The sequence below is a fragment of the Hydra viridissima genome, unplaced genomic scaffold (genome assembly GCF_058129835.1).
Source record: "Hydra viridissima isolate aposymbiotic clone 2 unplaced genomic scaffold, HvirCarnegie_v1 scaffold_1, whole genome shotgun sequence".
Classification (NCBI taxonomy): domain Eukaryota; kingdom Metazoa; phylum Cnidaria; class Hydrozoa; order Anthoathecata; family Hydridae; genus Hydra; species Hydra viridissima.
Genome location: NW_028324300.1, coordinates 25,064,844 through 25,088,575, shown reverse-complemented (window position 1 = coordinate 25,088,575; position 23,732 = coordinate 25,064,844). Strand labels below are relative to the sequence as shown.

Genomic DNA, 23,732 nt, shown 5'->3' with positions numbered 1-23,732 from the left:
CTTTGATAAAATCAAGCATGATGCAAACACTGTCATTATTTTCAGAGAAATTCTAGGAAATTGCTACCAAGAGCTGTATCTTTACACCAGAGACTTTGAAACTATTTTTAGTTAAAAGTCTTTTTGAATGTGAGGTACTTCAAATGCTGATTCTTTTGATACAATGCCAAAGAAGACTTTAAGAAAATTTCCACCTCCATCCACCCCTAATTTAACAATAGAGTTCAAAGCAGGTTCTCTTGTCAATTTTTTCAAGAGTTTTTTTTAAACGCAGACAGTGATTAATAACTTTTATTTCAGACTCACTTGAAATTGAGGAAACAATAAAATTTTCTGACAAAGTTTGACCAATTTTTTGAAAGTTAACTAGAAAGTATGGTTTAAATTATTCTGGTTTTAAAAATTTTGTTCAAAGTTGATGCAAATTTTCCATTTTAAAATTGGACTTAATAGTGTTAACTTGCACTCAAACAAGGTCTGATGCACTGAGCATGTAATGCTGATTTCATTCTTTTTTAAAAGAATGTCTCCCTTATGGCTGAAGTAAATGAATAGTCCCTTTTTATAAAGCCGATGTAGTTGAAATAGCAGATTTTTCTATAGCTCCAGATACATGTTTGTCTCTAGTTGCTATTTCTTTAATGCTCTGAGAAGTCATAAAAAGGTGGGATATTGATCCTTTTGCCTTCAGATGCAACATTCACAGATGTCCATTGGAACTCATAGGTCAATGAAGATGATTGATTTTGCAAAATTAAATTGACTTTTTCTTTATTGAGGTAACTTGGTTCTCTATTAGCTGTTTTTAAGCACAAAACATGCATAATTTTCCTGTACTTATCATGGTTTCTTAAAGGAACCATTTTAGAAGTTTTTTAAATTCTACAAATACATTTGTTATATTTGTTTTTATATGAAATTAACAAAAACAATTACATGAGTTTTTTTTTTTTTTTACATTGCGCAAAAATTCAAATCAATATTTATAATCTCATCTTTTTAACTTTTCATTAAATTTTCATCTTTTGACTGGTTATAAACTTTCAAAAACTTAAACAACTTTTTTTTTTAATTTCAACTTCCTGAGAGACTGATATAATTATTTAGAATAAAGGTGAATACTCCTTTTTTGAATGAATGAAACAATAACTAGTTCACTACATATTTCAATTAACATTTTAAACTTGCAGAAATCTTTTTTCTTGAAGAAGAAAAAAGTAAATTATTAACTTTGTTTTTTTTTACTCCAATCTCATAAGTTTTCTTTTTTTTGAAAAACTAAACATTTAAACACAAGTCTCATTTTTCAGTGAATACCTGTTACACATTAATATTGGTGAATTTTATATATCATATAAAACATTGAGTGTTGGTTTGTTTAGTATAAGATTGATCCAATCAGTGTAACAGCTAGGACTGAGGACACCATTAAACAACTAGTTAAATGTTCCCTATAGTTAAATTTTGTACTATGCTTTGTTTGTTTTTGGAAAGTCATAAATTTCTTTTCAAATATTTATTTTTTCAAACCTAATTTATACTGTATAATTCTAATTTTAAACTGAAAACTGAGCTACGTAAGCAATTTTAAAAAATCAGTGCAATACAATACAAATAAGCTAAACATTTTTTTTTTAGAAAATGCTTTAAATATATGCTTTTTTTTAGCAGTAAATCAAGTAAAGATCCATTGATGTTTTTGTGCAGGATACAATATGCATTTCACAAAACATCTTATCTCTACCGAAACAAAAAGAAACAAATAATTGCTTTTATTTTTGCATAGGGATTTACCATATTCTTTTGAGCAAAAGCTAGTTCTTTCACAGCATATTTTAGGTAAGAAAGATTTGATTTTGAAATAATTTCTATTGAACATTGAGCAACATGACCATATGTAACTTAGTGAAACAACATGTAGTTTCTGCAACCAAAAATTACGTATCAAAATTAAGTTAACAATATGCATTCAACTTCAAAACATTTTTTAACCAAAATAAGAATAATAAAAAAAATTAATCTTTTAGAAAAGATTAAACTGAGCAATTTAAAGGAACCATATAGCAAACAAAAAATATTGAATGTTTAAAAAAATCAAATCAATATAGTAAATCCCTATGCAAGAATAAAAGCAATTATTTGTTGTTTTTTTTCTGTAGAGATTGGATGTTTCATCATTGGATGAAACATCAATTGAACCTATCTTGATTTACAGCTAAAGAAAGAAAATATTTAAAGCATTTTTTTAAATAAAAATGTTAAGCTGATTTGTTTTCTCTTGAATTTTATTTTCTTTTATATTTTTATACAAGATCTTAATCTGCTTATTGCTGGAGTTCATAACAAGATAGCCTGATTGTTAAAAATAAAACTTTATTAACCCAAACTTTCTGGTAACTTTTCCCAAGACTCTTTGCATCAAATGTAAAAAATGTACTTATTTAAATTCACTACATTTAAGTTATTCAGAAAATGTGAAAAGTTTCCTAAATTTTAATATACATGATGTTTGTGGGCATACAACATATTTAAACCTCTCAGAATACTTTTCCAAAAATTTATTCAAAACTTCTAAATTAGTCTAAATTATGTCTAAATTAAAAAAATTGTAAAAAAAGCCCATGTTTTAAATGTTAATTTATTTTTAAATACCCAGTTAAAGATAGAATTTGCATGAATTTTTAACTACTTTGTTTAACAGAAAAAGATCACTCACTTTGTTTGATTTCCTTTTTTGTTGATTTTGTGTTGTCCAAAATGTCCAAGACCAATCTTTCATATCTGAATGTAATATTACAAAATGATTGGAAAATAAAACTTTAACTGTTAAGAGATATCTTTAAGTTCATGAAAGAAACGTTTTATAAAAACTAATTAAAATTTCCAATTAAAGGTAATATCAAAAACTTCATAACCAAAATCTACTCAAAATTTATTACAAAAACTGTATATTTATATTCATGGTCAATGTTAAAGTAATTATGTTATTAAATGGATGATTTGAATTTGGATGGATAAAAAAAAAATTTGTTTATACTAACACCTGTTAATAAAAACGGTTTTAGATACTGAATTCCTAAGTGTTTTTTTATCCAAAATTAAAGCCAACTTTTTCAAAATTAAAGACAACAGTGTCAAAGATTATCATTTCTTAGAGGTGATCTTTTAAACATTCTTGTAACCATGTGAATTTTTCAAATAGGGCTTTTAATTCCATCAAGCTCATATAGTTCAACAACATATTAGTGGTAATTCTTTCCAATTAACAAAAACTTGATAATTAGTTTCATGATGATTATCATCATTTTCTTCCTCTTCTAAATTGTCACACCAAAAGTCTTTACTTTCACTAGATTGTTTCCGTTTTATAAAATATATCTATTACTACCTAATGAATTCTAAATTGTTACATTAAAAGTTAACCATTTTTCTTCAGTGTGAAAGACAGTTGATGAGTTATTTGAGAGAAAATTCATTTGTAACCATTCCAAAAGTATGATCACTAGTATTTAACTAAAAATCTTTGTTTCGATCAATTTAAGACGATCTTCAGCTTTCATTAAACAATCCTAATCGCTCTAAGGTCTAGAACTAAACTGTCTGGCTAGTGAAAGTTTAGGAACATATATCTTTGATTTTAATTGTAAGTTCATTCAGCTAGAACCAATGGAAACCTTTCATTATTTTAAATTATTTTTGAACAATCATAAACCATCTTTTTTCTTCTTTTTTTTTTCTGTTTTCCAAAAACATTTCGGTCATTTTTGAGACAGTTGACAATATATTCAGCAAAATCCGTTGATATTGGCAAATATAATAAAACAAAGCTGAGAAATCATAAAAATGTTAACCAAAAAATAGTTGTAACATTTTATTTATATGGCACCTGTGTACAAAGTTGAAAAAATCAGACTACTTTTGTATCACAAATATGGAATAACAATTTTATGGTCTAACAATTTTGTATTTGAAATGAAATTCATCATTAGCCCGAAGAAGATTTTCTATGTAATTTTATTAGATTTCTTCTCCTTAGCAAGTCAAAAAAAAGTTAAAATGATTTTTCTCTTTTTTTACATTTTATGTTATGTGGAATATCCTTCATATTTATATGCATAGTTTTATAGAAAATTTTAAATACTTACATGAGACCAAATGAAGTACTTACATAAGACCATATAATGTACTTACATTATATTATTTTCATCATTAATTTTGAAGTTACTGTCTTCAATATAGTTAACAAAATTCTTTTTGCTTCCACGATCTTTAAAATCTTTGCATTGCTTATTTATATATAAACTGCCATTTGTACATCTGCATAGATGATTTTCGTCATTATTGATTTCAACTTGGATCTTTTGAACAATGTCCTCTGACCAATTATCTAACACCTCTTTAATGGTTCCATTCTTTTGGAAAACTGCATTCTCTGAAGGTAAAACGAAAACTATTAAATGTGAATTACATCTTGCACAAATGTCTGCAATTACATGTCTAACATAATACTCCTCTGGTTTCACTAAGACAATAACAACTTCTGATTCTAATCCACACATTGCCCTACTGTCAGCTACAAGCACATTTTGTTGACTTTCTTTAATTTTATTGGTCACAGAGATCTTTTTTTCAAATGTTGGATTGTATTTCTGTAAATATGGTGAATAAACCACTGCTTGATAGTTTTCGATAATATCTATTGCATATGCAACCAATTTAACTTCATCCATGTTGTTACATATAACAGTAGTGCCCCTAACTTTGTCAAAACAAATCTTCTCTAATACAACTGATAAAATCTTTGCAGAGCTTTCTTCTGTCCAGACTAGAGAAGGAAGAGATATTACTTTAGGTTTTTCACCTTCAATTGAATGCCCACTGACCCCAGGTTTAAACACAAACTGACTTTCCATATATATATTTGATCCAACAACCTTTTGACAATTTGATACTATCTTTGCCCCTTGATCTAAATCATAATCATGAAAACCTTTAACAGTTGCTGCATCATCTTTCTGTTGAACATTAGGTTGATGTTCTTGCTGTGTCAAATACAAAACAGTATTTGACTTACTAATAGTGTCTTGAGTAGAATCAATTAATGATTGAATACATTTTGTAACTCTCATTGACTTTTTAAGAATTATATTTTTCATCCCTATTTTTTCTTCATGAAAACAATTACTTTCTAACATATGTTTTTCACCATCTATATTTAAATATCGATTCTTCTCAATACTTTTAGGTATAAAGACCACTAAAGATTCTTTTAAAAGTGAGGAAAACAACTCCTTTAACTTGTTTGCATCTTTTTCTTTGATATATTCACCCGGAAGTTCATCAAGTACAAAGTTTACTATAATACTGTCATTTTTACTATAATATTGCAGTAATTTTGGGAGAGAAATATCTTTGTTTTTATACATATCTTGGTTTTGCCATAACTCTAATATGTTCTCACACACAATTTTAACATTGCTATTTAAATCTTTCTTTAAACAATCAGTAAACTCTTTCATCTCACATTCAAATAAAGAAAAATGGTCACAGCAAATATAATACAAAGTGGAACATTTGGATGATTTTACATAAAAGTTTTTTACAATTTCTCTCCCAACCACAGATTTTCCAGAGCCAAATCCGCCAGCTATGATTTTTTTAAGTTCCTTGTCATTTATAGCATTTACTTGTTCAGGGTTAAGAATCAATGAGTTAATCTGTTCTAAAGTATCTGAATTGAGTGCGGGCAAAGTTACATCACATTTTGCAATAATCAACATGGTTAACCCTATAACTTGCTTAAAAAGTCCTTTGTTACTTGTCTGGGAGTTTTTATTTAAACAGTACTTATAAAACTCTTTGCGCCACCACCTGTTTAAAGTCTGGTATGTTTTAAGTTCATCTTGGCATATAAATAAGACATTGTAAAATTCATTTTGAAACTTGGAAGAAAACTGGAAAGTTAGTTTTTGTTCTAAATCCTTTCTTTCAATTGAACAACAAGCTACTACTCCTAATATGGTTAAGGCTTTTTGTTCAGTAACAGGTTTGTTGATACTTGCAAAGTATTTGACATCAGCAGAGCAGTTTTTAGACTCTTGATTGATGCAATCTGATGAAGAAGCAACACGAACAACAAAAATCAAATTTATTTTTGCATAAAATATTACAACTCTATTGACTGAAGATCGCTGAAAATGTTTTTGAGGCTTAAAGTTTAGTAAGGTTGCATGATGATATAGGTCATAATCAGATAATACAGCACGAATACCTTCTGTAAGCTCTTCTTTAAACAGTTCAGTAAACAAGCGCGGAATGCATATGGTGTCCATTTGTTTATCAATCATCAATGGAGGAAAACAAACTACTTGGTTAAGATCAACAAAATTTCTTTCAAAGTATTCCATCGCCAACTCTTGAATAGGTTTTTCCTTTGATAATTTAGATTGAGAACTTGTTTTATCTCTCCAGTCCAAATACTCTAGCATAGGAGGATTTTGATCAATCCAAGGGAACTGATTGCTGAAACATGGATCAGGTATTATGATCCTCAATTGATTACATGAAACTTCATATTTGCATATTGCTTAAAAACATAATTAAAAAAACTTTAAAAATTGTAGAAAAAACAAGTTATTTAAAAGCTGCTTCTAACAAATAAACTTTTTAAGATTTATTTGTTAGAAGCAACTTTTTAACAATATAAATGTTTTAAGATTTACATTTTGAAGTTAAATTTGTACCGTTAATCAAAACCTCAAAACAATCTGATCGGAAGCTTTTTCCTTTTGAGTCTTCAAATGAAAATTTAAATTCAACTTTACCATAATCTTTAAAGTTTTCAACTTTGACAAATAAGACTTTCTCTTCCTGTTTGGTAATATGATAAGAATCTGATTTGTGGTAACCTTTACTGATAACTTCCCATCGAATTTTGGCTTCTTCAGTTTTACACTCCACTTTTGTGAGTTGCTCATTTTTTGACTTTAAATCCAACTTGAATACACAACCATCTGGAAAATTTCCTACAATTCTATACAAAACAAACTAACTTAGCAGTTACTTCAAAGCATATTCCCAGCTAACACAAAACGTTCATGTACGTTCGAAGAACGTTGGAAACGTACTTAGAACGTTCTTAGAACGTGCCCGACCGTTTCTAACGTTTTACGAACGTTTCTTGAACGTTTTGTGTTAGCTGGGTTGCTCTGATGCTTTTTTTGACTTTTCTTTTATTACAAAATAATAAATAAAAAGGAAGAGCTGTGTAGGTAAAAAAAAGGCATATTGTAGATTAAGAGTTGGGAATCACAGCACAAAAAAAGTTAATGAAGAAATACCTTATTGGTCTTTCTGATGTTTCTAAAAATTTTGAAATTTCCTTAAAAAACATTTAAACAGACTGATTTTAAATCAACTTTTTAAGAAAACTGTAAAAGAAATATACCATATTTTCAGCAAATTCTCTTTCAGTAATTACATGTTTTTACAAATATTTTTTTTAAAAATCTATTAAAATGAAAAATATTTAGCATGAGACTTTTTTATTCATTTTTTTTTCACATTATTATATTCACATCCACACAATAATGCAAGTTCCAACTTGTTATGAGGTTTGCTATTTCTATGAACATCACTGTATATGTGTTAGTATTTATGAATTACTGTTTTTATATGAATGTTTGTATTTCTACTTTTCAAATGATTTATGTAAAATTTATATTACAATAAAAGGAAAAAATAAAGTTTTAGACATTATTTACTATGATAGCAACCTTTTAATTTTACTTAAAACCTTTTATTAAACTTCATAAAAGTTAACAGTTTTTTGTATGCACAATTAGCAATATTTCCTGCTAAAGGAAAACAAACTAACAATTTATGAAACATTTTTAATGCAGCTTCTATATATAAATAATTGCTATAAGATTTTGGTTAATAAAAAGTTGAAGTCTTACTAGCTTTTACTATATTTATCAAATCACGTCTTCCTGCCTCTTCCAATGCTTTCACTAAAACATCAAGTGTTGGAGACTCATGATGTTTTCTCCACTGGCATAACATTCTGTATGATTTCTCTTTCAAAGAGACTTTTTCATTGTCAATGTTCTCCAGCTCAGCGTCTTTTATAAATAAAATACGACCCAACATCATCCAGTCTTTTCCAATCTCTTGACTTAATGATATGAATATTGATTTTAAAATGTCATTAATTGTAGATTGGTGTTTTGATGTGGCGTTTCCTAAAAGAAAAACAGTAAAAGAAAGTACCTTAAAAACAAAAACCTAAAACTCAAAGCTATTAATTAACATGTTCAAACTTTATAAATACAGCACCTTAATAAGAGCAAAAAGTTCGGGTTTAAAGGCAATGTTAAGTATACTTAACATTGCATGCAAAGAATTTTACATAGTTTCATTTGAGTTTAAACCAAGTTCTACATTTAAATTATTAATTTAAAAAGATAGTGTTTATATAAAAATTTTATAAAAATTTAAAAAATTCTATAAAAATTTTAAAAAATTTAAAAATTCCAGAGAAACTTGTATAAAAATAACAATAATTTAATATACAAAACCAAAATTTCCCAATTCAACATGCAGAGCTTCTTTTTGGCAAACACTTATACTATTATGGTGATATATCTTCTGTTGGAGACTGCTTCTATTTCATCACAAACTCAATAGTAACTTTCCTCAATAGTAATTTTCCTCAAAGTTTTTAACAAAGTTCAATAAAAACTTTTTCATGAATGTTTCATGTTTGTATATTATTTTACATTTAAAACAGAAGATTTGGTAGCAAAAAAAGCAAAATTTTACATTTTAAATTTTCGATTTCAACTTCCAATTTCCTTCCCACCACCACCCCCTTTCCCTATTTTAGAAACCATTGCTATTATCTCACTTTGTGTTTTTTATTTTCTTTTTATTACTTTTTCTTGGTTGTCTAATGGTTAAAACGTCTACGAAATAGAAGGAAACTCAGGCTTAAAACCAAAAAGATAGTGCAAAAGCTTGATTAAGGACAAATAGAAATTAGTTCAAATAGGTAAAAAAATTCACAAAATTTGGCACAACTGATGTGAAATTATTAATTTTAGCAAGTTAGTCATACTGTTGAGAAATCTTTCTCCAGCAGTTTGAAGAATCTTAAAGTATATACTAATTTCAGTTACCAATTTGTTGGTCAAACAACATCAACACAATGAGACACATTCTAAAAAACTCACACAAATGTTAATAACCAGCTTTTCTTGGTTGTAGTTCTTTTTTTACACAATAAGAAAATATTTTTTCTTTCAAGCTGATTCTGCAGTAGGGTACAGGGAGAATTTTTTTTTCTTCTAAAAGCTTAAGAAAAGGTGTAACCTTATGTAAAGTCAAATTTTAAATAGGGTTTCCTTAAAAAAATCTTTGATTTGAAAAAATTTTGATACTCTAATGCACTTTTAGAAATTGCAAAATTTAGTAAAATCTTATTTGTCACATTTGTCCTTTATTATGTTTTGCATGTCCTTCTTTTTCAATGCGATGAAATATTAAATGCAAATAATGTTTCTAGAGTAGTTGCAAGTTTTTTTGATACTTGTTTCAATGTCATTATCTTGCATGAATCCTACTAACAATGCAGATTCTGGACATTTTAGGGGAGGGGGTCTTTAATTTTCAATGAGGTTTTAATGATTAACAAATTTGCTTATAACAGTTGTTTTTTTTTTGTTTCATTAGAAATAAAGGTGATGCCAGTGATGCGGTTTCCCCAAAAAACAGGAGGTTTATCCCATCTTAGTCAAATAATATTTAGATAACACTACTATAAAACTATAAAAAAATCAATAAATAAAATAACATATCTATTGACATTGAAAACTTATCAAAATTTCTTTCTTTGTTTTAAAAACAGGTAGCAACTCTCTATGTTGAGCTCTAGCTCTAATATATCTATCTCTTGTATCTGGTCCAACTACTGACATGGATGCTTATGTCACTTGTTTCACAGCATGCTCGGTAATTTGAGAATAATTTTTAACAGAAGGAGTTATTAGAGGTGTCAATCTTAGCATTACTAACTTATCTTTAGTGAGCGAACAAGTAAAAACAGGTTCTTGTACTACACCATTTTCCCATTTGACTAGCTCTTGAAGAGTAGTTGCTGCAAAGTTCAGTTTAGGTTTTTTTCTTGGTCTGATATGCATGTCACCAAGGATATTGTTACCCCTTTGTTCCAAAATTCGGTCAACTGCAAAGTTGCGATCTTCTGCATTATTACTAGATAATAAAGAGATCAATAAACTTTCATGGTTCGCATACCAAGCGCCTAACTGGATGTAAGGAGGAACAATTTCTCTTACTATAACAGGTTGACTTGTAAGAATTCTAAATTGAGACAAAATGTGATTGGAAGGATTTTTAAGTCTGTCTTTAACTTTAATGTCAAAAAAAGTTTAAAGTAAAATTGTAAACAAAATATGACAAGTAACTCATGATTTTTCAAATACTGATCAGTTAAATCATGTTTCCTTGTCCACATTAAGGCTATTCTCATGCCAGTAGTGAGCCATCTGGCATGACTTAAGGGGCCAAATTGAATTTCTCTAAGATTAGGTGGCAATACACCGATCTTAACTGCTTTACATAACTTGTAGTTTTGTCTTTGATCTGTTGAATATATTTTTTAGTATTGTTTCTGGAATGTCAACAAAGCTCTCTCCCTCTGGAAGAGCTTTAAATTGAGGATTGTACTCCATTTTATTAACATCAGCAAGATATTTTCCTACAGGACCTACAAAGCCAGTACTACATGATGTTAGTCCATCAATTCCTTCTATTAGGTGACGCAAAAATAACTCGTTTGAATGAAGCATGCATATGGCCCAGTGGCATTTGTGACCTAATAGCTTTTCAAGATGCGTTATAGCACCACCTTTCCAGCCGGTGTTAATTGAAGCACTATCAGCTCAAAGTACTAAACATGATTCAGTAAGATTATATTGCTGCAGCAAATTATAAACACCTTCAGCAATCTTTTTAGCTAGCTTATCTGAATGAGTATGTGCATTTGGAGTAAATCGACCAAGATATCGACCACCAGGTTCTATAGTCACAGTAATGTGTTGATTTTTGATAATAATTGGATGTAGCTGTCCATTTGAATCATTTATCATCGCTCTTGTTGAATCTTTTCTTCCATCAAAGTAAATGGCAATATTATCTGCTTTTGGAAGATTGAAATTGTTATTATTCTTTGCTACTACCATGATTTTTTTTCTTGCTCTCGTCTAGGGTTAGGACTATTGCAACTGTAATGAAAACAATAACAGTAACAATAATTATTGTTATTGTATTAACCTAATTTAGAAACCTTAACAATATTTATGATTTACAACTGTGTAATTCTGTAATACAATAACAATAAATATTGTATTGCAATTCATCTTTATAAAATAATAACAATATCTGAAAAAAAAAAGTATTGTAATGACCCATTACAATAACAATAAATATTGTATTGTTATTCGTCATTGTAATATACAATACCAATATAGTGTTATTGTAGTAAAAAATTATTTAATTGTCAAAATTTAATAAATGTTTTAATAGTCCAGTTGTCAACTATATACCCTTGTACCCTAATATCTAATGATTGATTCTATTTCACTGAAACATAATTGGAAGGGGAAGGGGTGCCAGAATGGTAAATTGGGCAACTTTCAATATTGAAAATCAAAGTTTACGGGATCAAAAAAAAGGACACCACCATTTTGAAAAAAAAAGGACACCATGCAAATGAAAGGGATTCGGCAGACCTAAGATAGCGATTCAACATAAAGTTTGTCAGAGATGAATATAAATACGTTAAAATACGTTAGCTTTTCTACTTTAATGTAAAGTAATACACTACAATATTAATTGTAATTGTTTTCATCAAAACAATGCAATATTTATTGTAATGTTGTGTCATTAAAACAATACAATACAAAAGTTCTCGAATTTTATTGTATTGTTAGAAAAAAAAACAATACAATACTTTATGTATTTGTTTTTCATCACAGCAATACAACACCAAAATAAATTTTTTTTACTGTTTCTGTAATATTACAATACAATATTATTGTATTGTAATGTGTAATTGTATTTAATTTTTACAATTACAATAACAATAGACCTAACCCTGCTCTCGTCAACTTAGAAGAATCACAAGCAAGGTAAGAGTATTCAGGGGTGAGAAATCCTGCTTCAATTAAATCTGGCAGATAACTTGTAGCAATTGCTGCAGTTGCGCCAGATGAAATCCCAAACCTATAAAATAAAACTAGTTTATATTTATTTTTATTAGTTCATCATCCGAACTTTTGCTGCTCAACAAAATAATAATCTATATGATTACCTTATACTTGCCATTGCTGTGTTTTTTATTGACATAGTGTTTTTTCTTGACTTCTTTTCTAAAAATCGTGTAACAAGGAAAGCATAGACACCTAATTTATCCTTTAGAAGCCTTTCAACCAATAATTTAATTTCATTGTCTTGTTTTAAAGTAAAGTTAACATTAACTGGATAAAAGTTGTCATTGAGAGAAATATCAGGGGAAATATTTTTTTGATATTCTTCATGTAATTCTATTAGAGATAAAACAATCGAGGTCGATGTGTTTCGAAGTCAAAGTCGAAGCTTCGACGTCGCTAAAAGTCGAGTGTGAACGTGTTTCAAAATCGTTAAAAGTTGTATAAAATTTAATAAACGGTTTTCAAAGTCGTATTACTTCGAATAAAATATATTTTCGCGGATTTCAAAATCGTAAAAAGTTGTATGAAATTTAATTTGGCGGTTTTCAAAATCGTATTAGTACAAATAAAGTATATTTTCGCGATTTTCAAAATCGTAAAAAGTTGTGTAAATTCGAAAATGGCGTGTTTTAAAACTGTTTAAAATTTCTAACGGCTTTCAAATTCACTTCCAAAAATTTAACTGTCTTCGAAATCGTTTGAGTAAACGAAACGAGTGCATACAAAAAGTAAACAAACGAACGTCGCGTGACTTTGTTCAGGTTTTAAGCTCAATGACTTCAAGCTCAAGTTTAATGACTTCAACTTCAAGCTCTATTAGCAAAAATTTTAAAGTGAAGTGAACTGATAAGCCATATTTTAAGCTGAACTTGTATGTGGCTGTACTAGTACTGTTATGCTCTTTCCTTCTATTCTCCTAGACTCCTACTCTATCCCTTAGATTTGGAAAAAATCACAATCGATGAGAAGCTAACTATGTTCAGGTTCAAAGACATCGGTATAAAGTAAAGTGAAGTGATAACTGGTTTGGTATATGCTAGCAATCTCTGCCCTTCTATTTCTTAATAATAAAAATTTGAAGTATACACTACAGTAACATAACAGAAATACAGAATATACAAAAGATATGCTAAAACCCTTGCATTTATTTAATAATCATTCTAGATTTCATAAATCCAATTCCTTAAACATGTACAAAGATTATTTGCATATTATCGATTACCTAATCTAAAATAATCCTAGCATGCTTCCCTAGTAAAGAATATTTAGTTGTCCGCTTCCAGTCTTTCATTCTCATTTTTTTGTGCAAGTTCCTGGCCTTGGGAGCCTAAATGATGTCTGTCTCAACTTTCCAGTTCAACAATACTGGAGTTTACATTTTTAATGTGGCGGTATCATCATCATCATCATCATCATCATCATCATCATCATCATCATCATCATCATCATCATCATCATCATCATCATCATCATCATCATCATCATCATCATCATCATCATCATCATCATCATCATCATCATCATCATCATTTTGATTTCTGTCTGGAGCAGATCTTGCTGCCATTTGCTCTTCCATGGAGTGGTATTCCCAAATTAGTACAAAGGAGTTTAACAGATCGAAGTTCTCGTTGATGAAGACCAACTTCTCAGTGGTTTTTGGAGACAATCTGCATCTCTTTTCGTGGACTACCTGTCCAGCTTCACTAAAGGCCCGCTCACTTGAGGCACTTGAGGCTGGCAGGCAATAATACTCTTGTGCAAGTCCTGCCAAGATGGGCATCTCTTTGCGATGTGTCCTCCACCAGTCAAGGACATTAACCTTCGAATCTATCACAGTTGTTTCTCTAAGTTTTGTCCACTCAACGGAAATCGGAGGACCCTCAGCTGTAGCATTTGTCTGCCTGAACTGGCTGGACAGTCTAAAAAAAAGGAAGGAAGTTAAACGTTTAGTAAACTTCGTATAACTTCGCTTTCTTTAATCTAAAATTGTTTAAATTCAAATAATTTTCAAAAAGTTCGTTTAACTTTGAACCGACCCCCTCTCCCCCGTATGGCATCCTCAAACTAAAATTTTTATAACTTTGTTTGTTCGATTGCATTAAGATTAGTAGATGTATATTTAACTAGTTTTAAAGAAATTTATTTTATATTATACTTAATAGCTATTACCTTTGCTGCTGCCTTCCAGAATTCAGTCTCTCCATCATCTTCAAGAAACTCATGGGTGATCTCATCTGAGCCATTGATTGTACCTTGCTGGTTTGACATCCAATCTGCTGTTGTAGGATGACTGGTTTTCAACTTGTCAAAAATCTCATCCCTGACACCATAAGCGTGCAGTTGTTGGCCTTTCAAGAAGGGGTGCAACAGGCAGCCTACAGCATAAGGCATGATGTCACATCCTCCTCTTGGGAATTGTTTCTCAGGTTCTACAATGAGCTCAACCATGAAAGAACCTACTCCAGCGACACTGTTCTTTCTTATTTCTTTGACCCTCAGAGAAGCACACCTATCCACAAGATGAACAATGGCTGTCAGTGCTCTATCCATTGTAATTTTCTTATCACTCGACATTGACTCAGAGATGACTCGGCATGTGGTCAGGAGTGGCAGAATGGTTGCAACCAGCTCAAATTGTTCATCCGTAGGAATGGGTGTGGTCCATTCCTTTTTCTCAGCCCGGAGAGCACACAGCACACTTTGACGATGGTTGATGTCTAGGAGCATCATCTGGACAGAGTTCCATTTGGTTGTATCTACTTAAAAAGTTAAAAATATTACCATTCATCTCGAGGCACTTCTTTTTCAACACCCCTTCAGCAAGAAAAGGGTGATGGACTCGGGTGGAGATTGTCCTGCATGCATCGATAGCAGCCTTGATATCAGGCTGTTGTTGACAGTCCTTTCCAGGGCCATGTTAAGCTTGTGGTCAATGCACGTGATTGAACCACTTTCAAGATCAGCAATAGTCTCTGACATCCTCAGTGCAGCTTTTATATTTGAAGCTTGATCACATACAACAACCCGCTTCTTGACCATTTTGAGTGACTCAAAACGTTTAACCAAGTTTTCCAACTGAGTAGCAATGTTCTCACCAGTGTACTTACCTGGGAATGGAACAAATCCAACAGTTACTTTTCGTAGAACAAACTCTTTGGTGATGTAATGAAGATTCACCGCCATGAATGGGTCGTTGTTGCGTGAGGTCCAGATATTAGTGCTGATTGCAACTCGGTCGCAATGAGGAAGCTCCTTGTCAAACATGCTCTTCATGGCCATCTGCAGATTCCTATAGAGGAGAGGTAACTTGAAGCGAGCCATGCAGACACCATATTTAACTTTAAACCTCGAGTCAAAGTGGGCAAGCAGTCTTTGGAACGGGATAGAGTCATGCATGGAGAAAGGCTGATTGTCAGTTGCAAGGTAAATCATGAGCTCCATGTCATCACGAAGTTGAGTGGTGCTCTGTGTTGGATAGCACAGATTCTTTCTGGTTTTTAAAATCCTTTTTCTTTTCCTGTGACCTAAAAAAAATTGTATACATTTGTTAACATTGAATTAACTCCGGATTTCGTTGTTTACATAAAAAAAAAGTTGTATAACTTCGCTACATCGCATCGTAAGATCCATTATGTAACTAACTTACCAGTGCCAACTGTTTCCAATTCATCTTCTGCCTCTTCAAATTTGTCCTCCTTGGCAGCTTCTGCCTTATTCTGTATCTTTTGATTCTGACACATTTCGATGTACTCATCCTTATGGTTGGATTGCAGGTGATAACTCAGGGTCGATGTTGACCCAGAATTCATTTTTAGGTCCTTCTTGCAGATATTGCACACACCATAGGCCTTATCTCCTCTGTATTCCTTCAGGAAGTACTGCCAAACCAGCGAGCGATGGGTCTTGTAAATAATGTAAACAAATTTATACAATTTTCATAACCGTAAAATTTTGATTTACAACATTTTGCGGCTCTCAACATCGTTTTAATCAAGTTTTAACAACTTTTAAAGGTTTTCAAAGTCGATTTAAAATTAAAGCTACAACTATTTACGGCTTTCGTAACCGTTTAATTAACTTTTTTTCGAAGTTTAACGGATTTCGACATCGTTTAATGAACTTTTTTTCGAAGTTGAACGGATTTCAACTCCGTTTAATTTAAGTGGCTATCCCCCCTTAAAATTTCAGAATTTTCAAAAAAAAAAAAATTTTTTTTAACTACTTTTACTTGTGTATGATTATAAAAATTGTTTTAAAAGTAGCACATTAACCTATAACTATCTTAATTTGTCTATTTAAATAAACTATCTCAACGTGATATCCCTAGCAACACCATAGCCACGCACTTGTTTAATTGTATACACCCTACATTTTACCTTAATTCAAACTAAATGTGTGTTATAATTGTCATGTACAAGCTTGAACAGCTTCTTTATGAATTTTTCGAGAACTTTTGTAAAGGTTGCTACATCAAGTACGACAATTTAAATTAGTTATATTGTTATTTTATCAGCTCAGTTTTATTAGTGAAAATGGGAAAAGATTGTCGAGTGAAGCAACGTACACAAACTCACCGTAAAAGGAAAGGATTTATGGGAAATCTTAATAAATCTGTGAACATTGATAGTGTTTCTGATAATGTTAGTATTGAGTTGCCAACAATTATTTTAAATGATGCTAACAGCACTTTTGTTTTGGAACAAAATAATGAAAACTCACTTAATTTGTCTGCTTCGTCTCGAAAAGTTGAAGACTCAGAAGATATAATTATTTTGAAACCTTGTTTATCTGGTTATTGTTTCATTGATGTTGCTGTTTTAGTTTCTATTTTTAGTTTTTTTCTGTGTCCAGAATGTGGTAGTCCCACACTCTCATTAGGTGATAGATATAATAAGCAGCATGGTTTATCTTCCTTGTTATATCTTATGTGTCAAAAAAAAAATTACAACTATCTTCATCAGTTCTACACCTCTATCAACGATAATAATAAAAAAGGATTTGATATTAATAAGCAAATAATTTATTGCATGCGACTATTGGGCCATGGATATGCAGGCATAAAAAAGTTAAACCCTGATAATAAGTCAAGACAGCAAATATTACATGCCAAAAAGTTGTAAAAAAAATGACAAAATAATTGAAAAAGAAGATGCTTGTATGTACCTGGTGGATTTTGAAAATTTGAGCTATTTTTTTTCCTATTTTATGAATAAAATATTTCTGTATTTAAAGTTTTTACTTAAATTGTGTTTTTCTCAAAATAGCAATTTGTGGACGCCGGCCAATATATTTTGAGAACGGTATGATATTTTTTTATTAAATTTTCATGAAGTGTTGTCCATATTACACTCTATGATATGAGTGAAATGGATTTTATTTGAATTTAAAAAAAAAAGTTTTTGGTCAATAACTTGACAAAAATTGGACCCTAAACTTTGGTCATCCTGTTGCGGTGGTGAGAAAAAGTTATGAAAAATCTGTTCCACTCATATCATAGCCCTGCCTTATAACAACATTATGGTTCAATATGGAAAGGTGGAAATGAGCCAATTTCTTTGTATTTTGGCCGGCGTAAAGTCATTTTTTGGTCATTTTAGGGGTATTTAGTGGTTACCATGGCAACAATATAGATTTAAAAAAAAAAAAAAAATTATTGCGTTATTTTTAATTTAATATAAGCATGTTACCAATATTTACTTTTTGTGAAAATTCTTAGATTTGAAATCAGAGGGGGGTACCCCCTGAAAAAACTTCGCCTAACTGACGGCTTTCAAAGTCGAACAAAAAATATACGATTTCAAAATCCGTAACTCGATTGTTTTATCTCTAAATTCTATATCTTGCTTTTCTGTGACTTAAAACTAAACTTTTACAAATATTATTTTTGGTTTATATGTGTATCATATTTATATACATGTATTAATAAACGAGCTGATCTTAGAGATTGGTGCCGGTCTTTGGAAGAGAATATATTATAGACTCAACATGGCGCTATGAGTATGTGAAAAAACGTGCGAAAACATTTTATTATTATCTTGTTAAATCCTGTGAATTTTTACATATAAAATAGCAGAAAGTGGTAAGGGAGTTTTTTCTCCTCCAATGTTGGATTTAACTATAGATAGATTCGCTGCATTTCGTTCATGGATTGAGAAATGGGATGATTATGTTTTGTTGTCAGATTTAGAAAAGAAACCAGCAGCATATCAAGCTGCTATGTTAAGATATACGTTTTCTTCAGAAACTCGAAACATTTATGAATCATTGAACTTAACCGAAAACGAAAACACAGATCCAGCTGTTATATTGGAGAAAATGGAAGTGTTTGCCAAAAGTATTATTAATGAGCTTTAGAAAGACATAGATTTTTCAAACGTTTTCAAGAAGATAGTGAATGTTTTAATGATTTCTTAACAGAAGTAAAACTGTGAAGTAAAAACTGCAATTTTTGTAGCACTGCAGATTGTTTTGGCAGTTTATTAAGAGATAAAATTGTATATGGGATAAGATGTGACAAAGTACGAGAAAAATTACTTTCTGAAAAGAATTTGACACTAGATAAAGCAGTAGAAATTTGTTGTTCTTCAGAAAAAGTACAAGATGGTGTATCTGAACTACGATACAATAACACTGAGAGTGTAGACCGTATTGGACAGCAATTGTACAGGAAAAATAAATTTACTTCACCCTAATTGGAATACTAGGAACAAAAAAGATGTTAAATTTAATTCATTGAGATGTAAATACTGTTTAAAAAAGCATTTTTTTATTTAGGGATCATGTCCAGCACAGTGAATTAATTACTTTATATGTTTGTAAGAATGTACAAACTGCTTTATTGGGAAGACCTGCTTTACAAAAGTTTAACCTGGTTAAAATAGACATTCCAGAAGTATTAATGTGTGCTGCAATTAAAAAATCAAAATGTAGCATTATAGAACAGTTTCAATCAGTATTTAAAAGATTAGGGACAATTAAAGGTGATCCTGTACATATTACAGTACAAGAAAATGCAACACCATACCACATTCGAGCGCCACGGCGAGTAGCATTACCTTTACTTAAACCATTGAAGTTAGAATTTGAGCAAATAAAAGAAATGTGTGTTATCAAAATAGTGAATCAACCTACAGACTGGTGTTATCCAATAGTAGTCGTGAAAAAACCAAACGGATAGCTTCGTATATGTATTGATTTGACACAATTAAACAAAGATACAAAACGTGAGTTCTTTGAACATCCCAGTGTAGATGACACATAGGCGCAACTAGGAAATGGGTGTAAATGTATGGCTAAATTAGATTCCAACTCAAGATATTGGCAATTACCAATGGATGTTGAAAGTCAATTAAAATGTACATTTACTACGCCTTTTGGTCGTTTCTGCCCTACAAGGGGTCCATTTGGGCTAACATCACTCCCAGAAATTTTTAGTAAAAAAAAGGATCATGAAATTGAAGGTCTAAAGGAGTAGTAAAAAGTATGAATGATTTTTTAGTTTTTGGCAATACAGAAAATGTATGTAACAAAAACCTTGTAGCATTGCTGAGTAGATTAGCAGAACATGGAGTTACTCTTAATTTAGAAAATTGTTTATTTAATCAAACTGAAGTAGATATTTTAGGTCATAAAATTTCAGTAGAGGGAGTAAAACCATTGACCAAAAAAGTTGAAGCTATAAAAAATTTTCCAAGACCAACAAATATTACAGCTTTACGTAGCTTTCTTGATATGGCTCAGCAATTATCAAAACTTAATCCATTGATTGCTAAAGTAGCTCAACCTTTAGGAGATCTTTTAAGTTCAAGATCAGCATGGTTTTGGACTGACAATCATTCAAAAGCATTCAATGATGTAAAAAATAGTTTGACTAATCCACCCATTTTGGCCCACTACAATGTTAAAAAACTTGTAAACGTAAGAACAGATTAAACGGACTTAGTGTAGTTGTTTACCAGAGTCATGATGGTGTATACAAACCAATTGATTGTGCATCTAGATTTTTGACAATGACTAAGAAAAATTATTATCCAATCGAAATGGAAATGTTTGCTGTAGCATGAGGGTGAACATGCATATAAAAATATTTGAATGGTCTACCAAATTTTATATTGGAAACAGATCATAAACCATCAATTCCCATATTAAATTACTGTTCACTTATTAAAATGTCTCCGAGAATTCAACGCTTAAGAATGAAATTTTTAAGATTTTTATTTACTGGAAAGCATGTTCCTGGCAACTTGATCACTGACGCAGATGCAATGTCTCATGCACCTATATCTCAACCTACAAAGGAAGACAAGATAGCAGAAAATGATCTTAGCATTTATATTAATTCAATAATAAAACGTATGCCTGCTACAGAGAGTCAGTTAGATGAAATAAGGAAGAAAACTGGAGAAGAACTTTTGAAACAATTGGAAGAAAGTATAATTTCGGGATGGCCCAATAAAAAAAATTACTGTCCAGCTAATCTCCAGCCTTATTGGGATTTTAAAGATAAAATAGTTAAAGTTGATGGACTTTTGTTATATCAAAATAGAATAGTAATTCCAACACGCCCATGGCAAAAACTGGGAACTGATTTGGTTCAATGAGCTAATAAAAACTTTTTTATTTAATTTAATTATTGTTGATTACTATAGCCTGTGGACTAATGTGTTTTTACTTTCAAGTACTAGATCAACTGATCTGATACAAGCATGCAAAGAACCATTTTCTAGAAATGGTATCCCAGAAGAATTAGTGTCAGATAATGGTACAAAATATAGTTCAAAATTGTTTCGTCAATTTTCTCAACAGTGGGAATTTAAACACATAACGAGTAGTCCACACTATGCACAATCAAATTGTTTAGCAGAAGCCACTGTAAAATCAATAAAAATGTCAAACGAAGACATTTATAAAGGTATCTTAATATTACGTAATACTCCAATAAAACGTGGCTCATCTCCAGCAGAGTTATTACATGGACGTCAACTGAGAGACAATTTACCCAGATTTCAAACTCAAAATAAGGAACAATTGAAAAAGTCAAGAAATTTAGTCAAAAAGAGAATTCAATCTAAAAAATACCATGATAAAAATATTGGTCCTTTTGTACCACAGGTCCTTTTGTAGACAAGGTCAAAATGTTGCAATTCAAAATGAAGTAACTCACGAATGGAGTCTAAGAGGTAAAATAGTTAAGTGTGTTGCCCCTAGATCGTATGAAGTAAAATTGAATGACAATGTACATATCCTTCATCGAAATCAGATTCATCTTAGAAAAGTGTATGCAATATCTGCTCCTTGTTTGAGTTGGGATAATACGGCAATAATGCGCAGAAGCAATCCTAATCTTCTGGTTGGTAAACAGAGTAGCAACACAACGGTTTCACCTGATTTTGAGAGTGAGAAAATGATAATTGCATAAGAAAACAGATTAGTTGAAGATACAAGAGAAGAACAAATACGAGTATCCAGTCGCGGACGAATAATAAAGAATAAAAGGCCACTCGATTATCAGGAGTTTTGAGTTATTGACATATTTTTGTGTTATGTTTTATTAGGGACATGTGTCATATTTATATACAAGTATAAATATACGGGCGGATCTTAGATATCGGTGCCAGTCTTTGAAAGAGAATATATTATAAACACAACAAAATGTTTATGTGTATATGTGTTTGTGTGTGTGTTTATATATATATATATATATATATATATATATATATATATATATATATATATATATATATATATATATATGTGTGTGTGTGTGTGTGTATGTATGTATGTATATAATTTGCTATATAAACAAAGAAAATATTTATTATTATAAAATTATATTTACCTCAAAGAATGCTTGATCATCTTGTAGTTTTTTCATTCTTTTCTCATAAGCTTTTTTGTCACTGCATTTTCTATTATATTTTTTTCTAAGTTTCGTTGTCTCAATCTTATCAGCATGTCCCATTTGCATATCAGACTTTTCACCTGTCTTATTTCTTTGACAGTATAACCACCTGAGCTCCATAGTTGGAATTTTTTTTAGAAAAAATACAGGTGCAATTTATATGTGCTTTACTTTTACAATTTTGGGGGGGAAGAACACCTAGACAGAAGTATCTTATGAGGACATGTTATGAAGTCCATTAGCTTATCTAACTTCAATATAAGTTCTTCTTTTACTTTTGCCTTAGTTCTTCCCCATGCAACGTTTTCTACTTTCTCCCAAAGGGTTTTAATTCGATAATAAAGCGATTTCTCACCAATAATAAAACCACGGCACTTAGGGAATTCCAAGATTTAATCCTCTTACCTGAAGACAGTAAAAGTGCACCCTACTTACGACAATGGCCATGAAATTACTATCTTTACTACCATAACTAACCAAGGTTATTCTTGTATATTACATAAACAACTATTTTTTACCTGAATACGAATTTTCTGTCCCTTATATTATGGTGTAATACTTTTGCAACCATAGATCGCCGGGGAAAGGACCACTGTGCGCTGCGCTTATTAGGAGAGTTTATTACATAAAAATATATTTTGTTTATTTTATAATAATTTATGTTTTTTTCATTTTAATAATGTGTAAATATGAAAATTTTGGTTAACAAGATGTTTTCTGATCAAAAAGTGGTCCTTAACAAACCTACCTTGAAATTTAATTTTACATTAGAATACACCTTTTCTTAAGCTTGAATTTAATTTTTTTCAAAAACATATAAATCTCACTGTGCCCTATTCTGCAGTTGATTATTCTTCAATGACACCACAGTTTTTTTGTGTTAAACTTCTTGTCACATCATTTTTTGTTTGTTTAACAAAAGCATCGACTCCTCTGAAAACAGGTGATCAATCGAAATAATAACACAACTTTATATAATTTATTATTTGTTAAAGTTAATATGGATATAGCTTGAAATTTAGAAGAATATTTCTTTGACATCAAGATTGATTTTATGAGAAATAAAGAAAATGATTCCTGATAAGTAGGAAAAAAAACCTTTTTAAATATTATTTTCAAATGTTTAAAAAAGTTCAAAAGCTTAGAATTTTATCTAGTTTGAAGAATGTTTTAGGTGGTAGCTTTGTTCATTTGAGGTTTAACATGCTTGGAACTTTAAAAATGTACTTAAGAAGGTTTACACAGTCACTTCTGATTTTAAATTGTTTTGTGTAATAAGCTGTTAATGTTAAAAGTGCATTCTTTACACATGGAGTTAATTTTTTAGTGCTTAGTGACATAGAGACAGTAAACATTCAAAAATACAGAAAAAGAAAGACAGAAAAATTTGCAGTTGGTAAACATTAAAACAGTCTGTGTTGTGTCGTTAACAAATACTCAGATTTTGTGATACATAATATATTCTGCTTCTTAATATCAACCTTTTACATCTATCAATATATATTATTATATCTTTAAGAAAACGCCACGTCCATATTTAT

General features: G+C 30.5%; 3 protein-coding genes and 1 pseudogene across 4 annotated transcripts in view; all 4 read right to left on the bottom strand.

Moving 5' to 3' along the window:
- Window positions 1-23,732, bottom strand: part of LOC145193000 (uncharacterized) — an 87,368-nt gene that overhangs the window by 55,833 nt on the left and 7,803 nt on the right. Inside the window, exons 3-7 of the mRNA XM_090070615.1 lie at window positions 7,959-8,243; window positions 7,341-7,362; window positions 6,744-7,033; window positions 4,192-6,586; window positions 2,717-2,781 (exon numbers count right to left, since the gene is read on the bottom strand). Coding sequence (XP_089926741.1) covers window positions 2,717-2,781; window positions 4,192-6,586; window positions 6,744-7,033; window positions 7,341-7,362; window positions 7,959-8,243 — 3,057 coding nt within the window. The remainder of the gene's footprint in view (window positions 1-2,716; window positions 2,782-4,191; window positions 6,587-6,743; window positions 7,034-7,340; window positions 7,363-7,958; window positions 8,244-23,732) is intronic.
- On the bottom strand, window positions 9,970-23,495 carry LOC149894080 (uncharacterized; annotated as a pseudogene). The gene is made up of 5 exons (XR_016445728.1): window positions 22,129-23,495; window positions 15,937-16,192; window positions 12,392-12,662; window positions 12,175-12,303; window positions 9,970-11,271 (listed from the first exon to the last, which is right to left on the bottom strand). The product of XR_016445728.1 is annotated as an uncharacterized LOC149894080 (transcript).
- On the bottom strand, window positions 13,512-14,327 carry LOC149894082 (uncharacterized). The gene has a single exon (XM_090076909.1). It carries the CDS (start codon window positions 14,068-14,070, stop codon window positions 13,663-13,665), a length of 408 nt encoding a protein of 135 aa, XP_089933035.1. The 5' UTR covers window positions 14,071-14,327; the 3' UTR covers window positions 13,512-13,662.
- LOC149894081 (uncharacterized) lies at window positions 14,339-16,774 on the bottom strand. Its single transcript, XM_090076908.1, has one exon. It carries the CDS (start codon window positions 15,018-15,020, stop codon window positions 14,430-14,432), a length of 591 nt encoding a protein of 196 aa, XP_089933034.1. The 5' UTR covers window positions 15,021-16,774; the 3' UTR covers window positions 14,339-14,429.

Excerpts from the sequence above, each read along its gene's own strand:
- LOC149894081 (XM_090076908.1), bottom strand. The coding sequence starts at position 15,020 with ATGATGCTCCTAGACATCAACCATCGTCAAAGTGTGCTGTGTGCTCTC.
- LOC149894082 (XM_090076909.1), bottom strand. The coding sequence starts at position 14,070 with ATGCCCATCTTGGCAGGACTTGCACAAGAGTATTATTGCCTGCCAGCC.